The following is a 17,877-nucleotide window of genomic DNA, read 5'->3' as shown; positions in this document are numbered from 1 at the left end:
GAGGAGTGCAGCTGTTGAGCTGAAGATGGCCTTTACTAGTTCCCTAGGATTCTTCCGATCCGAAAAGATGCCCAAGGGCATATCCGGAGCCCCTGCATCCTTCCCGTGGGGCGTGAGGAAAACCATGGGGGAAGTGAAGGTGTGTGGAGTTTTGACGTATGTGGATGACCGCCTAGAGCTTGGATTCGCCTGGGGAGATTATGAGGCGAGGTGAGTGGCTGAGCCTGGGCGACCGAAGCGAAGTGTCAAATGTGGAGGAGTTTTTGGCCGGAGGAGTTTGGTGCAATCTGAGGAAAATGACCCGACATACCAGTTGAACTTCCTGGTGTTGGGACAGACGGTGCTGGACCGGGGGATGGAAACCCAGGTCGTCAATCTGAATGAGACACAGAGAAGAGAGGGGATTTGCACCGCACTGCGGTCATATACTGACAAATTAATCCAGCGAGAAGAAACAATGACCCACCTTCGAAGGGATCAGCAGAAACTCAAGACGTCCATTCAGAACAGATTGGAAGATTTACAAGTTGGGGAAGATCAAGGAAGTGTTCTGACTAAGGTCAACAGAAAACCGAGAGCCCAGGGAGGGGAGTTTGACTACACTCCCGAGGAGGTAAAGAAATGGAGGACAGATCTCGGAAAAGGGAGGCGGACGCTTGAAAGGAACCTGAAGATGACTATCGCGAGTTTAAATGAAGTGGAAAAACTGAAAGTTGACCTGGAGGACGCCCTCAGGAAGAAACAACCGGAGGCTGAACATTCTTTAACTGCTGCTTTTCAGGTCAGGGTGGAAGAAGCTGGTGGGGTAACTGCGTCTCAGATTGAGATGGCCAAGAACCCTGAGTCAGAACTGCTGAGGCTGTGGTGAGAGTTGAAGGAGTCCCCGAAGAAGGTGACATCTCGACTGCAGGAGGCTGAAGGGCTAAATGTTTCAGTTTGGAGAAACTTAACCAGTAGCTATCGATCGAGGGAATGAGGAAGGATACGGATTCAAAGGATGATGTGCTGCACATGTGGAACATGCTGCCTTTCGCTAACTTCCCCGTGATTGAGGAAGAGACCTTTGGCCCTTCTCTCACTGAGTCAGGTGTAGTGGGGAGGGCTAGCTGTGGGCAGTCATCAGGATCAGGAAGGAGGAGAGGCGGGGCCCCGGACACGGGACGGGGGTTCCGAGCTGTAGTGGTGCCCTGAGTGAGAGAGGAGTTGGCAAGCAGGCCCGAGGTATCCCTAGTAGTGTCTGAGCCTTTTGGGTTTAGGTGAGGGGGTACGGAGGTCTCAGAGGGTTAAGAAGCTCCCAGATAGGTTGGCCTATTTAGCGCCCGTGGGACGGGAGTAAGGTCTACTGTTTGGGGAGCACTGTCACTGTGTGTATCTGTGTATGTGTGTGTTGTGTATCTGTAGGACTGGGTGGCGAGTTATTTAGAAGTCATGAGGACATGACTTTATTTGGTGGGGGGAGAGTGTAAGGGGGTTTCGATTTTTATGTTACTGCGGAGGCTAATTAAAATGGCGTTTTTGTTATGTTAATCTGGGGAATGCGGCTTTGTTGTGCTTCAACGCTGAGAAAGTTTGCGCTAGCAGCTTATTGTGGTTTAGAGGGTGATAAGAGGGTGCTATTAACCAATTGGGATAGTTGTTATGGTTTTGGTGTATTTGAAGATACTGTAGCGCGGGGTTTTGGGGCAGAAGGCGGGAGAGCGAGACAGAGGATGGACCAGATGCTGTGAGTCCGCTAACGGGGTCGGACCCCGAGCGGGACGTTCAGCGAGGAGACGGAGATGGACTCGTGTGGAGCGTCTGGTCGACCACTGTTGTTGGTCCCAGGCGGCCGGTCGAGGTGGTCCGAGGGGGTCGCAGGGTGAAGAAGAAGGTCCTTGAGCTCCAACGGTGTTTGTGCACGAAGAGATTGAACTTTGATAAATGTGGCGCCTTTTATTTTCCTTTTATATTTTATTCTCTTTTAATTATATAGTTCCAGTAATATCTATAAACTGTAAATCATTTAATTGCATCTGGTGTAATGTCTGTTATTTGGGCAGGGTGGGGTACCTCACACAGCATCCACACAAACGAATTACCCAGTTTGGCGGGGCCAAGGCTGTTTCCCTAGACGACAGCGAGCCGAGCGACCCTGAGGGTGGCCAGGGGGGCTGCACAAGCAACACACATCAAAGTTGCTGGTGAATGCAGCAGGCCAGGCAGCATCTCTCGGAAGAGGTACAGTCGACGTTTCGGGCCCAGACCCTTCGTCAGGACTAACTGAAGGAAGAGCTAGTAAGAGATTTGAAAGTGGGAGGGGGAGGGGGAGATCCAAAATGATAGGAGAAGACAGGAGGGGGAGGGATGGAGCCAAGATCTGGACAGTTGATTGGCAAAAGGGACATGAGAGGATCGTGGGACAGGAGGCCCAGGGAGAAGGAAGGGGGGGGGAACCCAGAGGATGGGCAAGGGGTATAGTCAGAGGGACAGAGGGAGAAAAAAGGAGAGAGAGAAAGAATGTATGTATATAAATAAATAAATAACAGATGGGGTACGAGGGGAAGGGGGAATTGTATCATACGAGGGATGCTTGGATAGGTACACAGATAAGAGAGATATGGAAGGTTATAGTCCGGGCGCAGATAGACAGAACTATGGAGGAGACCAGTGTGACATGAACTAGATGGGCCAATGGGCCTGTTTGTGTGTTGTAGTGTTCTATGACTCTACACATCAAATGCTGCTACCCAAACAGCTGATGAAAACTTCAGCAGTAATAGCATTTGCAATAATCCATCAAACAATACAAGAACTTTTATTTGGTTAGCTCTGAAATGCAGATTAGATGAGCTCAACATTTTGTGTTAATGAATAAAAGGAAAAAACATTTTCAATAAAATGTACAGTATGCAATATGTTAACCACGTTGAACTGCTTCAAATAACCTTTATTTCTACTGACAACATAAACGTGCTAAAAGAACTCAGCAGGCCAGGCAGCATCAATGGAGGGAAATGGACAGTTGACATTTCAGGTTGAGACCCTTCAACTGGACTGGAGAGAAAGAGGGGAGGGCAGCCAGCATAAAAATGTTAGAGAAAGGGTAGAGCAAGAGCTGGCAGGTTCAGGTGAGGAGCAGTGATAGGCATGTTAGGTATAGAGTGGGAATCAGCCAGAAGCTGGGAGCTGATAGGAGAGAACAGTGGACATGCAATAAAGGGAGGAAGGTGGAAAGGCAACTAATGAAAGGAGTGTGTGGCTAATGGGCAGATGGAGAAGGTGGGGGAGGGGTAATCAACAGGGTGACAGGGCCAGCTGGATCAGCAGGAGACAAAAACGAAATACAAGGGAAAAGAGTCAGGGGGAGTGGTTATTGGAAGCTTGAAAACTTGATATTCATGTTACCAGTTTGAAGACGACCCCGGGAAGAATATGAGATGCTATTCCTCTAATTTGTGTTTAGCCTCAAGCTGGTTGTGGAGGAGGCTGTGGACAGAAGTGTCAGTGAGGAAAATGACCAGCCACTGTTTCTATGCTACTGCATATATCAATGCCTTAAACAGCCTTTTGATTACTGGACCTCGATCTATAAAGCGCGGCCCGAAACATCGACTGTACTCTTTTCCTAGATGCTGCCCAGCTTGCTGAGTTCCTCCAGCATTTTGTGTGTGTTGATCAAATTTCCAGCATCTGCAAATAATGGAATCTGAAACTGCTGGAAGAACTTGGGCCTGCTACAGTGCCTCATTTTGAAAAGCCAACCCCTCTGCCTCTGCAGATAATGGGTGACCCACTGAGTTGTTACAGCAATTTGTTTTTTACAACTTTGTTTGTTTCACATTTGACTTTAGGTTTCATGTCAATACCGAACAGAAAATAAAACAAAAAAAAATCAAGTTCCCTTATGACAAATAGTTTGCCACTGATTCCTACATATCAATAGTATTTGTATTCAAACTCCAGTTAAGCACAGCAGACAACACTGTAGAATAGTAAGAAACCCTGTGGTAAAGAAGGTGGAAGGAAAAGTATTTCTGCTCACCGAATGATGATCCTGCTTGCGCATGAATGTTAGGCGAGATAAGAAAACAAACTTATCTCTTAATTTCATACCTTAGTTTTTTCTTGGTTCTCAAGTAGGTTTGAAACAGGAACTGGATGGCAAGCTTCATGCCAATCTTTGCCATGGACTGGTACATAGGATGCTTCAGTTTAGTCTATGGAACAAAAGAGTATTAGACTGAGAAAAACAGAAATATAAAATACTCACAAATTGAGAAACTGAGCTAAATTTGAACACTCGCTCAAGAGAGAATGAGCAACCCACAGTTTTCTTAATAGCTTTGATAAGTTTCAATTAATTGTTAAAACAAGCAAATAAAACCTTCTTTGGGGACACTGGTCTTGCATCAATTTGTGAGTGCCACATCCATAACAGAAGCAGTAGTTTTGCATCTTGTCTACTATTCGCAGCCAACATAGGTTAATAGTATGAACAAGACATATTGCTCATGAATAGTATGATAATTTGATCAGTTAAAACAGATGACTAAGCACTTAATTTGCCACAAACATATCTCAAGGCAAAACAAACAAAAGGCATAGCTAATGCAGAAGTAAACATTACATTCATACAAGTCAAGTCAAATTTATTTATATAGCACATTTAAAAACAACCCACATTGACCAAAGAGCTGTACAGATCAGAGCAGAATAGCTAAGATTACAAATACCAGAAACACAGACATAACCAACAAGGCAAACAGCTTATAGGCACAAAAGAAACAACACAAGGGCCTAGGCACAAGCCAAAAATCAGCCACATCAGGAGAATTCAAACGCTAGTGAATAAAAGTAAGATTTGAGCCTGGATTTAAAAGTTGATGGAGGAGGCAGATCTGATAGGGAGGTGAATGCTGTTCACAGTCTGGGAGCTACAATAGCAAAGGCATGGTCACCCCTGAGCTTAAGTTTAGATCGCGGGACAGCCAGGAGTCCCAAGTCAGCCGACCTGAGGGACCTGGAAGTAGAATAAGGGGTTAGAAGGTCTGTGATGTAAGAGCGGGCCAGCCCATTTAGGGCTTTATAAACAAACAGGAGAATCTTAAAATCAATTCTGAACCATACTGGCAGCCAGTGGAAGGAGGCCAGGACAGGAGTAATAAGGTCCCTCTTCCGGGCACCTGTTAGGAGCCTGGCTGCGGCATTCTGGACTAGTTGCAGACGGGACAGGGACGACTGACTAATCCCAGTATATAGGGAATTGTAGTAGTCCAAGTGGGAGGATATAAGGGCGTGGATGACTTTCTCAAGATCTTTGAAAGAGAGAAACTGCTTGATTTTGGCAATAGTAAAATGGCTTTTACTACTGCATTAACTTTCTTGTCAAACTTAAAGGTGGAATCAAATATCACACCAAGGGATTTAACATGGGGTTTGACAAGGGTGCACAGGTTACCAAGACTGTTGGTAATCACTTTGATGGAGTCAGGGGGGCCAAATAGGGCAACTTCAAACTTATCATGCCTACCAACTGATTTGGTTTTACAAACAATTATTATTGAAACGTTGGTTAACGCAACAGTTAACAATTTTTGGCAATATTTTGTATAGTGTTTGACCTCCATTTACAAGGCTTCCCCTAGGTTTTTACGATGCCAAACCTTATCTGGAGTTTACATCGAAGTGTTGGTTCAAACAACACTGCTGTTCTATCTTGGTAACAAATTGAATTTTGGCTCAAATGTGAGTTCTATCAAATAAAAGATTGATTTTGGAATGGACAAAACCGTATGTAGTAGTGCAATTAGTTTTACTGAATCAATTCAATGATTATCACTTAATGCTTAAAGGTTGTCTCAATGCACTTAAACAGATGTCAATAACTTTTTTTTGCAAGTTCCCTACTCACTCTGATCTCTTACAACATGGCATGTTTTGAGCCATAAAAGTCACCAATCAGGGCCTTTTAATAAGGTCAGAGATGGATTTGAGCAGCAAGTTTCTCCAGAAAACCAAGGATTCTAAGTCTGGGCGATTGGTTCTTTCCTAACTGAGCTAATAAGAACTTCAATATTATGTTTCTTCTGTACCATGCTGATAAATATATTTCAACCATATTGTGAAGACTTGCACTGATATGGACTTACTCAAAGAAACTAACTTTTAGAATTGAAAGTATCTAAAAGGGATACACAATGTAGTGAACTTCAAGAAACAATAGATTCTGCAGATGCTGGAAGTTCACAGCAACACACACAAAATGCTGGAGGAACTTAGCAAGTCAGGCAGCATCTATGGAAATAAATAAACAGTGATAAGTGAAACCAGGTGGGTGGGGGGGAGGTGGTGAGGAGATGAAATATGAAGCTGGGTGGTAATAGGTGGAAAAGGCAAAAGGGTGAAGAAGGGGGAATCTGATAGGAGAGTGGACCATAAGAGAAAGGGAAGGAGGGGCACCAGAGGGAGGTGATAGGCAGGAAAAATTACCATAAGTTGTGTAAATAGATATTTATGCCATCAGGTTGAAGACTACCTTTGGAATATGACGTGTTGCTCCATCAACCTAAGAGGGACCTCATTATAGCAGTAGAGGAGACCATGGGCAGACATGTCAGAACGGGAATGGGGATAGGAATTAAAATGATTGGGCACTAGGAAATTTTTTGTGGATGGAGTGGAGATGTTCGACAAAACAGTCCCCTCAATCTAAAGTGGGTCTCACCAATATGTAGGAGGCCACCATTTGCAGTGAAGTGTTCCCTCATCTGGAAGGACTGTTTGTGGCCTTAAATAGAGGTAAGGGAGGAAGTGAATGGGCAGGTGTAGCACTTCTGCTGCTTGCTTGATGAATAGACAAGGGAATCATGGAGGGATCAATCCCTGTGGAAAGCAGAGGTGGGGGTAGGGAAAAAATTTATTTGGTGGTAGGGGTCTTGTTAAAGATGGCAGAAATTGCAGAGAATGGTATGCTGAGTGTGGAGGCTCCTGGGGTGGTAGGTGAGGACAAGAAAAATTCTAAACCAGTTAAGGTGGCAGGAAGATGGGGTGAGCGTGGATGTTCGGGGAAAGGAAGAGATACAGGTGAGAGCAGCATCAATGTTGAAGGACCGAAAACCCTATACTTTGGAGGAGGAGAACATCTCTGATGTCTTGGAAAGGAAAGTATCATTCCGGGAAGATAACAGTAGAGACGAAGGATCTGAGAAAAGGTAATGGGATTCTTACAGGGTGGGAAGAGGTATAATCAATATAGCTGTGGGAATCAAAGTTCAAAAGTTCAAAGTAAAATTTTATTATCAAAGTACATAAATGTCACCATATACGACCCTGAGATTAATTTTCCTCTGGGCATACTCAGTAAATCTATAGAATAGTAGCATTATCAAGATCAATGAAAGATCAAGTAGAGTGCAAAGTTAACAAGCTGCAACTGCAAATATAAATAAATAGCAATAAATAAAAAGAACATGAGATAAAGAGATAGAGTCCTTAAAGTGAGACAATTGATTGTATGAATATTTCAATGATGGGGCAACTGAGTGCAGTTATCCTCTTTTATTTAATAGTTGAGGGATAGTAATTGTTCTTGAAGCTGGTGGTACGAGTCCTAAGCCACTTGTACCTTCTACCTGATGGCAGCAGCGGGAAGAGAGCATGATTGGTTGGTGAGGATCTTTGACGGTGGATGCTGCTTTTGTACAGCAACATTTCATGTAGATGTGCTCATCGACTGGGAGGGCTTTACCCATGAAGTACTAGGCTGAATCCACTAACTTTTTATGGTTTTCTGTTCAAAGGCTTTGCTGTTTCCTGCAAGCTAGCGGAAGGAAGGAGCGTCTTACACCTCCTTTGGTAGCAATGTATCGCCACCCCGCCACCCTATGAAGAATATAGATAGGGTAAATGCAAGCAGGCTTTTTTCCACTGAAGTTGGGCAAGATTAAAACTGGAGGTCATCAGTAAGGGTGAAAGATTAAATGTTTAAGGGGAACCCGAGGGGGAACTTCTTCACTCAGAGAGTGGTCCGAGTGTGGAATAAGCTACCTGTTCAGGTAGTGGATGTGCGGTCAATTTCAACATTTAAGAGAAATTTGGGTAGGTACATGGATGGGAGGGGTATGGAGGGCTATGATCCTGATGCCGGTTGATGGGACCAGGCAGATTAATGGTTTAGCACAGACCAGATGGGTCGAAGAGCCCGTTTCTGTGCTGTAATGTTCTATGACTCTATCAACCAACTGAATTTAAGTTGATGACATTGACAAGCTCAGCATAAATGCATGAAGCAGCACTAATGTAGTCATCAATGTAATGCAGAAAGAGTTGGGGAGCATTACCAGAGAAGGCTTGGAACATGGACTGTTCTATGTAGCCAAGAAAATGGCCCGTGGCTACACCCTGAAATTGGAGAAGTGAGCGGAACCGAAAGAGAAACTGATGAGAAATTGGCCAGTTCTGTCAGGCAGAGGAGGGTGGTGATAAAGGGGAACTGGTCAGGTCTGAAGGAAGCGGAGAGCTTCCATGTCTTCTTGATAGAAGATAGGTGTGTATTGGGACTGGACATCCATGGTGAAAATGAAGCAATCAGGGCCAGGAAGTTGAAAGTTGTTGAGGAGATCAAGAGCATTGAAGTGTTCCAGATATAGGTTGCCGAATTTAAATAACTGGATGCAACAATTAGATTTCTGAGGCTGTTACACTTTATTCTGCATTCTGTTGCTTTAAATTGCACTACACTGTGCAATGTTATGATATGTATGAGCAGGATGCAAGACAACCTTTTAATTATACCTGGTACACTAGACAATAATAAATCAATTCCAATTAAGCCTTCACATTCCCAAGTTGTAGTATTACAACTACATAGGCCAATCTCCCAAACAGCACCTGACACTTACTGCATTGAGTGAAATCAAGGAAAGCATGAAACTGAAGTAGTCACTGTTGAAAACATCTCTATTTTTCATGAACTTTAGGTTCTCATCTCGTACCATCTATCAAAGACAAAAAAAAGTCATTCAGACAACAGCTAGATATAATTTGAGCTATTTCAGCAGTTCACACAGCAACAAAATGTGGTTTCATTATTAGTGTCTGGAGAATTACTGTAAATAACCTTTGCTATTTAAGAGAATTTCCATAAACATGTTTGCATACAATAAACTATTTCTAAAATTTCAGCCACCCTTACAAAGAAATTCCTTTATCAAACTGCGTTATATTGTCAGTTTTTTTTCCTCACAAAAAACCAGATAGAAGAAGAAAAGTATGATTTAGCAGCTGCATATGAGACAGAAGTATCTGATTCAGCAAGTCAGGCAGCATCTATGGAGGGGAATAACAGTTGATATTTTGGGCCGAGACCCTTCATCATTTGCTTTGGTAAGAATTCAAGTATTTCAATACAAATACTCTACATTGTTTATGGTAAATTTCATTGGTATTTCTACTTCTGTTTTAAATTGATATGTTTTGATTGCTTTGTCAAATTTCTAAAGCTTTTCAAGTGACACATCAGGAAATTAGAGCTGATGCCAAATTCTCAACCTTTTATATAACAAAGAGTCTACGGTGGAGCTAATGCAGCAAACTCTACATTATTGAGTCCTATTTTAATGCAAGAGATACCTTTTCAAAATATTCTGAACAGTAGAAATTTTTAATTACTTCACTTTGCAATGACATTACCTTGTTAATAAATCTGATCAACAGTTCATCACCATGATCTAAATTCCACATTCTGGGGTCTGCAAGAGTATGCTGGATACTGTACAAGCAGAATACATGGGCAATTGTTCAATTCTAGGAAATGTATCTTCAACAGATGTTTTGCTGTTAAAGCCCTGACTATAAGAAACAATTAGTCCCTTAAAATATGGCTTTTTGTAGTGAAATAGAAAAATAACACTAATTTCTAATCCATGAGATTGAGTAACCAAAGGACAGGGGAAATCTGCATCTGCAGCATTCTACCACCCACACCGGACCCCCTACGACACAACCGATCGACAGATGATGCCACAGCCACAGCACCATACACCATCTTCACTCTCACCTGGAGAAGAGGGATGCTTGTGTTAGAATGCTGTTCTTGGATTACAGTTCAGCATTCAACACCATAATTCCGCCCCCCAGACTCGAAAAGAAGTTCAGAGACCAGGCTTTCACCCCGTCTTGTGCAGTTGGATCCTGGACTTGCTGTCGGAAAGCTGGCAGGTGGTAAGGATGGACTTCCTCACCTTGAGATGTGCTGTCCTAAGCTCCCTCCTCCACTCCCAATACACCCATGACTGTGCTGCCACAAATAGTTCCAATCTGCTGTTAAAATTTGCAGATGACATTACACTGATAGGCCTTATTTTTCAACAATGATGAGACGGCCTACAGAGAAGTCAACACCCTGATACAGTGGTGCCAGGAAAACAACCTCTCCCCCGATGTAGGAAAATGAAGGAGCTGATTGTGGATTACAGGACGAACGGAGATAGGCTAGCCCCTATTGACATCAACCGGACTGTAGTTGAGAGGGTGAATAGTTTCAAATTCCTTAGCATACACATCACCGAGGATCTCAGCTGGACTGTGTGGTGTAAAAAGCACAACAGCTCATCTTTAACCTCTGCCAGCTGAAGTTTGGCATAAGTCCTCAAATCCTCAGGATTTTCTACAGGGGCACCATAGAGAGCGTTCTGACTGGCTGTGTCATCGCCTGGTATGGGAACTGTACTACCCTCAGTCACAGGGTACTGCAGAGAGTAGTGTGGACAGCCCAGTGCATCAGTGTATGTGAACTTCCCTCTATTCAGGACATTTACAACAGCACGTCCATAAAAAGGTCCCGGAGGATCATCAGGGACTCCAGCAACTCCAACCACAAGCTGTTTCAGCGGCTACTGCCTGGCAAATGGTACCTCAGCATTAAGGCCAGGATCAACAGGCTCCAGGACTGCTTCTTTCATCAGGCCATCAGATTCATTAATACAGATTGATCTGATTGCATATCTGACCGTACATACATGTATACCAAGCAATTATGTGTACAATTTTAGTGTTTGGGTAATGTCCTCCCACATTTCCCTTCTTATTGCTTCCACATTGTGATGGAAAGCAACAAAAATTTTTACTCCCTCGCGTTGTGAGATAGGTGTAAGAAATAAAAGAAACCTTAAACCTTAAAAAAAATAAGTCAATGTCCGACAAGAATTCGGGGGGGGGGGGGAATCATCCATTGATAAAGCAAGGATAACTGAGGCAAATAAAAGATGAGCAAAATAATTACATGGCAAATAAAGGTACAGAGATTATGCCTAAGTAATCAGATTCTGTTGGGAGGGAACTACAGGTGTCCCCCGCTTTTCGAACGTTCGCTTTACGAAACCTCACTGTTACGAAAGACCTACATTAATACCCTGTTTTCACTTTCAGAAGGTGTTTTCACTGTTACGAAAAAAATTCAGTGCGCAATAAAAAAATCAGCGCACGCCCCAAGCAGCCGCTCTCCCCCGGATTCGGAACTGCTTTGCTTTAACATGTGCCTGTGAGCAGCCATTTGCAAGATGAGTTCTATGGTATCGGAAAAGCCTGAAAGAGCTCGTAAAGGTGTTATACTTATGGTAAAACTAGACATAATTAATCGTTTTGATCATGGTGAACGAACTAAGGACAACGTGAGTTTGGCTTGTGGAAGCTGACGAACATGATGTTGAAGAGGTTTTGGCATCCCATCACCACGAACTGATAGATGAAGAGCTGATGCAATTGGAAGAGGAAAGGATAACAATCGAAACCGAATGAGTAATGATAAAGTACGACTTTAATTTTGAAAGGGTACATCGGTTTAGGAGATATTTACAGGATGGTTTGAGTCCTTATTAAAGAACTGTGTGATAGAAAAATGCACGAGGCTCAGCAGTCAAGCAAGCCTTCCACATCAGCCACAGCAGACGACGAACCTCGACCTTCGACATCGAGGCGGGCAGAGATAGAAGATGAGCTGCCTGCTCTAATGGAAACAGGCGACGAGATGACACCCCAGTGTCCCACCACCCCAACCCCCAGGCCATGGACAGATACCGATTCGTGGAGAATACAACGGTAGCCGGGAGGCACACAGCACATCTTTAAGAAAAAAGCCGAAATAAACATGCCAAATAATTAGGTGCCACCGACACGTAATTGTCAGCCCAGATCAGAGACGACGCAATCTGAAATCGGCACTGATCTGGGCCGACAATTACGTGTCTGGTGGCACCTAATTAATTAGCTTGTTTATTTCGGCTTTTTTCTTAAAGATGTGCTGTGCTCCTCCCGGCTACCGCTGCATTCCTACATGCTTTGCGGCAATGTATCGCTCGGCGGCCTGGAGGGTGGGGACCACTAACCACTCCAGCCTGTGACGACTCAGTCGAACACACCATCATCAGTGTGCTCGGCAAGCTGTCTTCCCGATTCCCGTAAGTGATACTACACTGTACATACATTATTTCTACTTTATATCGGCTGTGTATTTATCATATCATTCCTGCTTTTACTATATGTTACTGTTATTTTAGGTTTTATGTGTTATTTGACATGATTTGGTAGGTTATTTTTGGGACTGCAAACGCTCACAAAATTTTCCCATATAAATAAATGGTAATTGCTTCTTCGATTTACGACATTTCGGCTTACGAACCGTTTCACAGGAATGCTCTACCTTCGGATGGCGGGGGAAACCTGTAATCTGAAGTATTAGCACTAACAGTTGGGTAGAATGGCCTGCTTCTGTTTCTGTATCAACTTCTAGTATTAGTTCTGTATTGTGGCAAATACTGAAGCAGCAAGCAGGGAAGGTAAAGCAAGAAATATATTCTGAAATTTTGAGAGATCTGGTAGCTAACAACTACATTAAGTCTATTTAATATATCAAAATGCCTAAAAGCTTAGATACATTATTAAAGCTATGATCAAGTCACACAGGGAGGGCAGATGACCATGGTTTCAGTAGAGAGGTATTTAGGGAAGGGGTGTATGGGGTGTCAGGGAGGGGTAGCACCTCTGGTGGGGGAACATGTCGCGTCCTTTTCAGGGCGGTTAGTCCACTTTTGGTCCCCACCTGGCACTCAGCTCTCACCTGTGGCTCCCCGTCTCCCCGTAGCTGTTTGCATGCGACAGCGGCCACACCCTGGGCAACGGCTTCGACAAGCCAGCTAAACCAGGTGAGGGTAGCCAACGGGTCTCAAACCCTCGATGAGATAGAGAGTTGTCTATCCCAGTATGTGAAGACAGACTCCGGCGGATTGAGCGGACGAGACCAATGGAAGGTCCAATGGTCAAGAAGGCAGTCTTTGCAAGCGTCGTGGAACTTGTACAGCAGGACAAGACACAGAAGATGTCCTGGTCATCCACTGCGCTTAGTCCCATCTCCAGCCGTCTAGACTCTTGTCTTGCCACTGGATTCAGATGGGAATTGGGAAGAGAGAGTGAGGCTGACACTGCGCAACTCTCCCTCACTTAAATCCAAATCACGCGCTAGTCTCGACACCATCATATTGGTGTCGAGGTCCTCATCGACGTCAATGATGGACGAACAAGGATTTAGGGAAAGAATTTAAGAATTTAAGACCATGGTAACCGAAGCTAATAGTACAGTGTGTTGAACGTAGAGATGAACATGTGGACTTTATTAGATTGTAGATATTATGAGCGGTTACAGTTCTGAACTGCAGTAAAGAATTAAGAGTAGCCATTACCACAGAAGGATTTGAAAACAGGCTTGATAACTTTAAAACTGATTTACAGTAGCACCACTATGGATAAACAAGCATGACACTGGAAAAATGTAATGTACGAGTTAAACAGTACAGTAATAAATTAATCAAGTTTACAGAAAAAATGCAAAGTAGGTAAATCAGCAGTGCATTGGAATATCCAATTCCAGAGGCAACAAATGCATCAATGAGGATATTAGGAAAGGAGTCCAGTTATATTGCATACTAGTGCTGTTGTTTCACAACTCCAGCAGCCAGTTTGCTCCTGAAACTTTGGACAGAATCAAAAATTTACAAAGCGAGAGTTCACCTGTGCTTTTGACAAAGACCTCTGAACAGCATTAGCACTAGCCTTTATCCCTTGAGGCGATGGCTCATCAGAACACATGCAAGTACTATTAAAACATGAAGCCTTGGTCCTTTCATGTAGCAAGTTCCAGCCCCTTATGACTATCTGAGTGAAAGCATTTTTGTCTTCTCTACTTTACTCTTTCCATCTCACTTCCTTGGTTATTTGAACCTTCAGCTACGAGAATTAAGTTTTTTCCTATTTACACTATCTCAGCTCCTCACAACTATAGATATAGACCCTACTAATACATCTCCCTTCTCTTGGTCACAGAAAATACCCAAATTTCCACAATCCTTGCTCATACCAGGCAACAACTTTGCAAATCATCTTCTCTGATGCAACCAACGATGGGTAAGTGAGATGCATATTTTTTTTGCAATACAAAAGCAATGAGAGTTCATAAGATATTCCATTAGTAATAAGAGATTTATTTATAAGTGAATAGTAAGTGAAAATGAGTGTGAAAGGCATTTAAATGTAAGTCTCACATTTTATCTACACAAAGTGTATTTGGATGAAATTTTGCGGCATTCTTCGTTGTTTACTCAAGATACCAAGTAGGAAATGGGAAAGTTGCTTATACAAATGGGTAACTCCTGGAAAGCCCCAAAATATAACAACATTTCAATTTCTCCAAACCTCTACTGCATACTGACAAAAGGTCTTATGATGTTTCTGTTCAGTTTAATATTATGATTTCTTTATTGATTAGCTTCTTACCTGGTAAATTCTGGCTGGCAATTTTTCCACAAAGAGCCCCTTCTTTTCTCCCTTCCTTACCAGTTTGGTCAACAATGAAAGACGGTCATTGTTTGGTCTATGAGGACGAGGGGATGACTGGGGTGAAACTTCAGGTGAAGAGGGTGCAGATCTACCAAAAAGCAAGCCAGTCAAGGTAAAGCACTAACAGCAATAATAATTCCATATTAAACAAGAAAGCAGACTACAACATTATGGTCATATTTTAGAAAAAATACTCTCCAAAATCATTTGAAAAACCAAAGTTGCAGATGATAGAAATAAAAGTATGATCAGGAAAAGCTAAATTTAGGTAGGTGACCTTCCATTGGGATGAAGTGAAGTACCAAAAGAAGAACATGACAATATGAGGAATTCATAGCTTTTTGCATAAGAAAAAGGATTGTAAGGGATAAAATTGGTCCACTTGAAGATCAGAGTGGTCGGCTATGTGCGGAACCAAAGGAAATGTGGGAGATCTTAAATAGGTTTTTTGCGTCTGTATTTGCTAAGGAAACTGGCATGAAGTCTATGGAATTAAGGGAAACAAGCAGTGAGATCATGGAAACTGTACAGATCGAAAAGGAGGAGGTCCTTGCAGTCTTGAGGAAAGTTAAAGTGGATAAATCCCCGGGACCTGACAGGGTGTTCCCTCGGACCTTGCAGGAGACTAGTGTTGAAATTGCAGGGGCCCTGGCAGAAATATTTAAAACGTCGCTGTCTACAGGTGAGGTGCCGGAGGATTGGACAGTGGCTCATGTTGTTCCGTTGTTTAAAAAAGGATCGAAAAGTAATCCGGGAAATTATAGGCCAGTAAGTTTAACGTCGGTAGTAGATAAGTTATTGGAGGGAGTACTAAGAGACAGGATCTACAAGCATTTGGATAGACAGGGACTTATTAGGGAGAGTGCGTGGTAGGTCATGTTTGACCAATCTATTGGAGTTTTTCGAGGAGGTTAGCAGGAAAGTGGATGAAGGGAAGGCAGTGGATATTGTCTACATGGACTTCAGTAAGGCCTTTGACAAGGTCCCACGTGGGAGGTTAGTTAGGAAAATTCAGTCGCTAGGTATACATGGAGAGGTGGTAAATTGGATTAGACATTTGCTCAATGGAAGAAGCCAAAGAGTGGTAGTAGAGAATTGCTTCTCTGAGTGGAGGCCTGTGACTAGTGGTGTGCCACAGGGATCAGTGCTGGGTCCATTGATATTTGTCATCTATATCAATGATCTGGATGATAATGTGGTAAACTGGATCAGCAAATTTGCTGATGATACAAAGATTGGAGGTGTAGTAGACAGTGAGGAAGGTTTTCAGAGCCTGCAGAGGGACTTGGACCAGCTGCAAAAATGGGCTGAAAAATGGCAGATGGAGTTTAATACAGACAAGTGTGAGGTATTGCATGTTGGAAGGACAAACCAAGGTAGAACATACAGGGTTAATGGTAAGGCACTGAGGAGTGCAGTGGAACAGAGGGATCTGGGAATACAGATACAAAATTCCCTAAAAGTGGCGTCACAGGTAGATAGGGTCGTGAAGAGAGCTTTTGGTACATTGGCCTTTATTAATCAAAGTATTGAGTATAAGAGCTGGAATGTTATGATGAGGTTGTATAAGGCATTGGTGAGGCCAAATCTGGAGCATTGTGTTCAGTATTGGTCACCAAATTACAGGAAGGATATAAATAAGGTTGAAAGAGTGCAGAGAAGGTTTACAAGGATGTTGCCGGGACTTGAGAAACTCAGTTACAGAGAAAGGTTGAATAGGTTAGGACTTTATTCCCTGGAGCGTAGAAGAATGAGGGGAGATTTGTTAGAGGTATATAAAATTATGATGGGTATTGATAGAGTGAATGCAAGCAGGCTTTTTCCACTGAGGCAAGGGGAGAAAAAAACCAGAGGACATGGGTTAAAGGTGAGGGGGGAAAAGTTTAAAGGGAACATTAGGGGGGGCTTCTTCACACAGAGAGTGGTGGGAGTATGGAATGAGCTGCCAGACGAGGTGGTAAATGCGGGTTCTTTTTTAACATTTAAGAATAAATTGGACAGATACATGGATGGGAGGTGTATGGAGGGATATGGACCATGTGCAGGTCAGTGGGACTAGGCAGAAAATGGTTCGGCACAGCCAAAAAGGGCCAAAAGGCCTGTTTCTGTGCTGTAGTTTCTATGGTTTTATGGTTAAAACAGTTTAATTCATAAAGAATGCTCAGTTGAGTTATTGGTATGGGTAACCTTTGAGAAATAAGAGGGTAAAACACTGAACTGACAAAGCTCAGTCGTGATTTGGTAGTTACAGAAGGAATATGAACAAGGCCACAAATTTGAGGAGTGCTGATTACGGTACTTACAAAGATAAATCCTCCGCTTCTTGTCGAACAACACTAACTCGACTTTTCTTTGGTAAAACTGGAGAATTCTGGTCTAACATTCGCTGGTAAAATAACATGTAGGCATTCCAATACCTGCGACGGACTTCAGGATAAGGGTTTGCTACGAAAGGAAAAGAAACATCTCTAAAATATAACCTTCACAAACAGCTGTTACCATAATTTAATTTTTGTTTAAAACTGCAATCTAAAATAATTACAATGGATTTTTCTTAATGACTGAGGTATTAATATTTTCTTTTGAGTTCTGTATTCAATAACTTAAGTCCATAACTGGCTTCAGTCACTTTAGGACTTTTTAATTCTATGAGATGCATCACCACAGGCAAAGTTGGAATTTGTCGCTGCTTCCTAGTTATTGTACTGTCACGAATGATTTGATACCCCCCACGAGCCAAGTGGAGAGGCTGCTTTTATAATGCTGATAATTGAAAGATCGTGTGAGTTAAGAAAAGATGAGATAAAACTTTATTTATCCCAGAGGAAATTATTGTTGCAAGATTGCTGTCAAAAATATATACTTTAAAATACAAAATGTAAACATTGAGGTACAAAAAACCCCACAAAATGCGCATTAAAAAGTAATAGTGCAAAATACAGACATGAAACCATACACTTACAAACTTAAGGAGGAGTTGTTGAGTCTTATAGCCATAGGGAGAAAGGATCT

The 17,877-nt window shown here is 42.8% G+C and overlaps 1 protein-coding gene across 5 annotated transcripts in view; it reads right to left on the bottom strand.

The window, feature by feature from the left end:
• Positions 1–17,877, bottom strand: part of usp24 (ubiquitin specific peptidase 24) — a 262,902-nt gene that overhangs the window by 55,654 nt on the left and 189,371 nt on the right. For all 5 annotated transcript variants that reach the window (XM_063064478.1, XM_063064479.1, XM_063064481.1 and 2 more), the window contains 4 exons: positions 17,169–17,310; positions 14,803–14,953; positions 8,880–8,975; positions 4,093–4,196 (listed from right to left, as the gene is read on the bottom strand). In XM_063064478.1, coding sequence (XP_062920548.1) covers positions 4,093–4,196; positions 8,880–8,975; positions 14,803–14,953; positions 17,169–17,310 — 493 coding nt within the window. The remainder of the gene's footprint in view (positions 1–4,092; positions 4,197–8,879; positions 8,976–14,802; positions 14,954–17,168; positions 17,311–17,877) is intronic.

The sequence above is a fragment of the Mobula hypostoma genome, chromosome 12 (assembly GCF_963921235.1).
Source record: "Mobula hypostoma chromosome 12, sMobHyp1.1, whole genome shotgun sequence".
Lineage (NCBI taxonomy): Eukaryota > Metazoa > Chordata > Chondrichthyes > Myliobatiformes > Myliobatidae > Mobula > Mobula hypostoma.
Note: the sequence above shows the minus strand (reverse complement) of the source record. Positions and strands in the feature narration are given on the sequence as shown.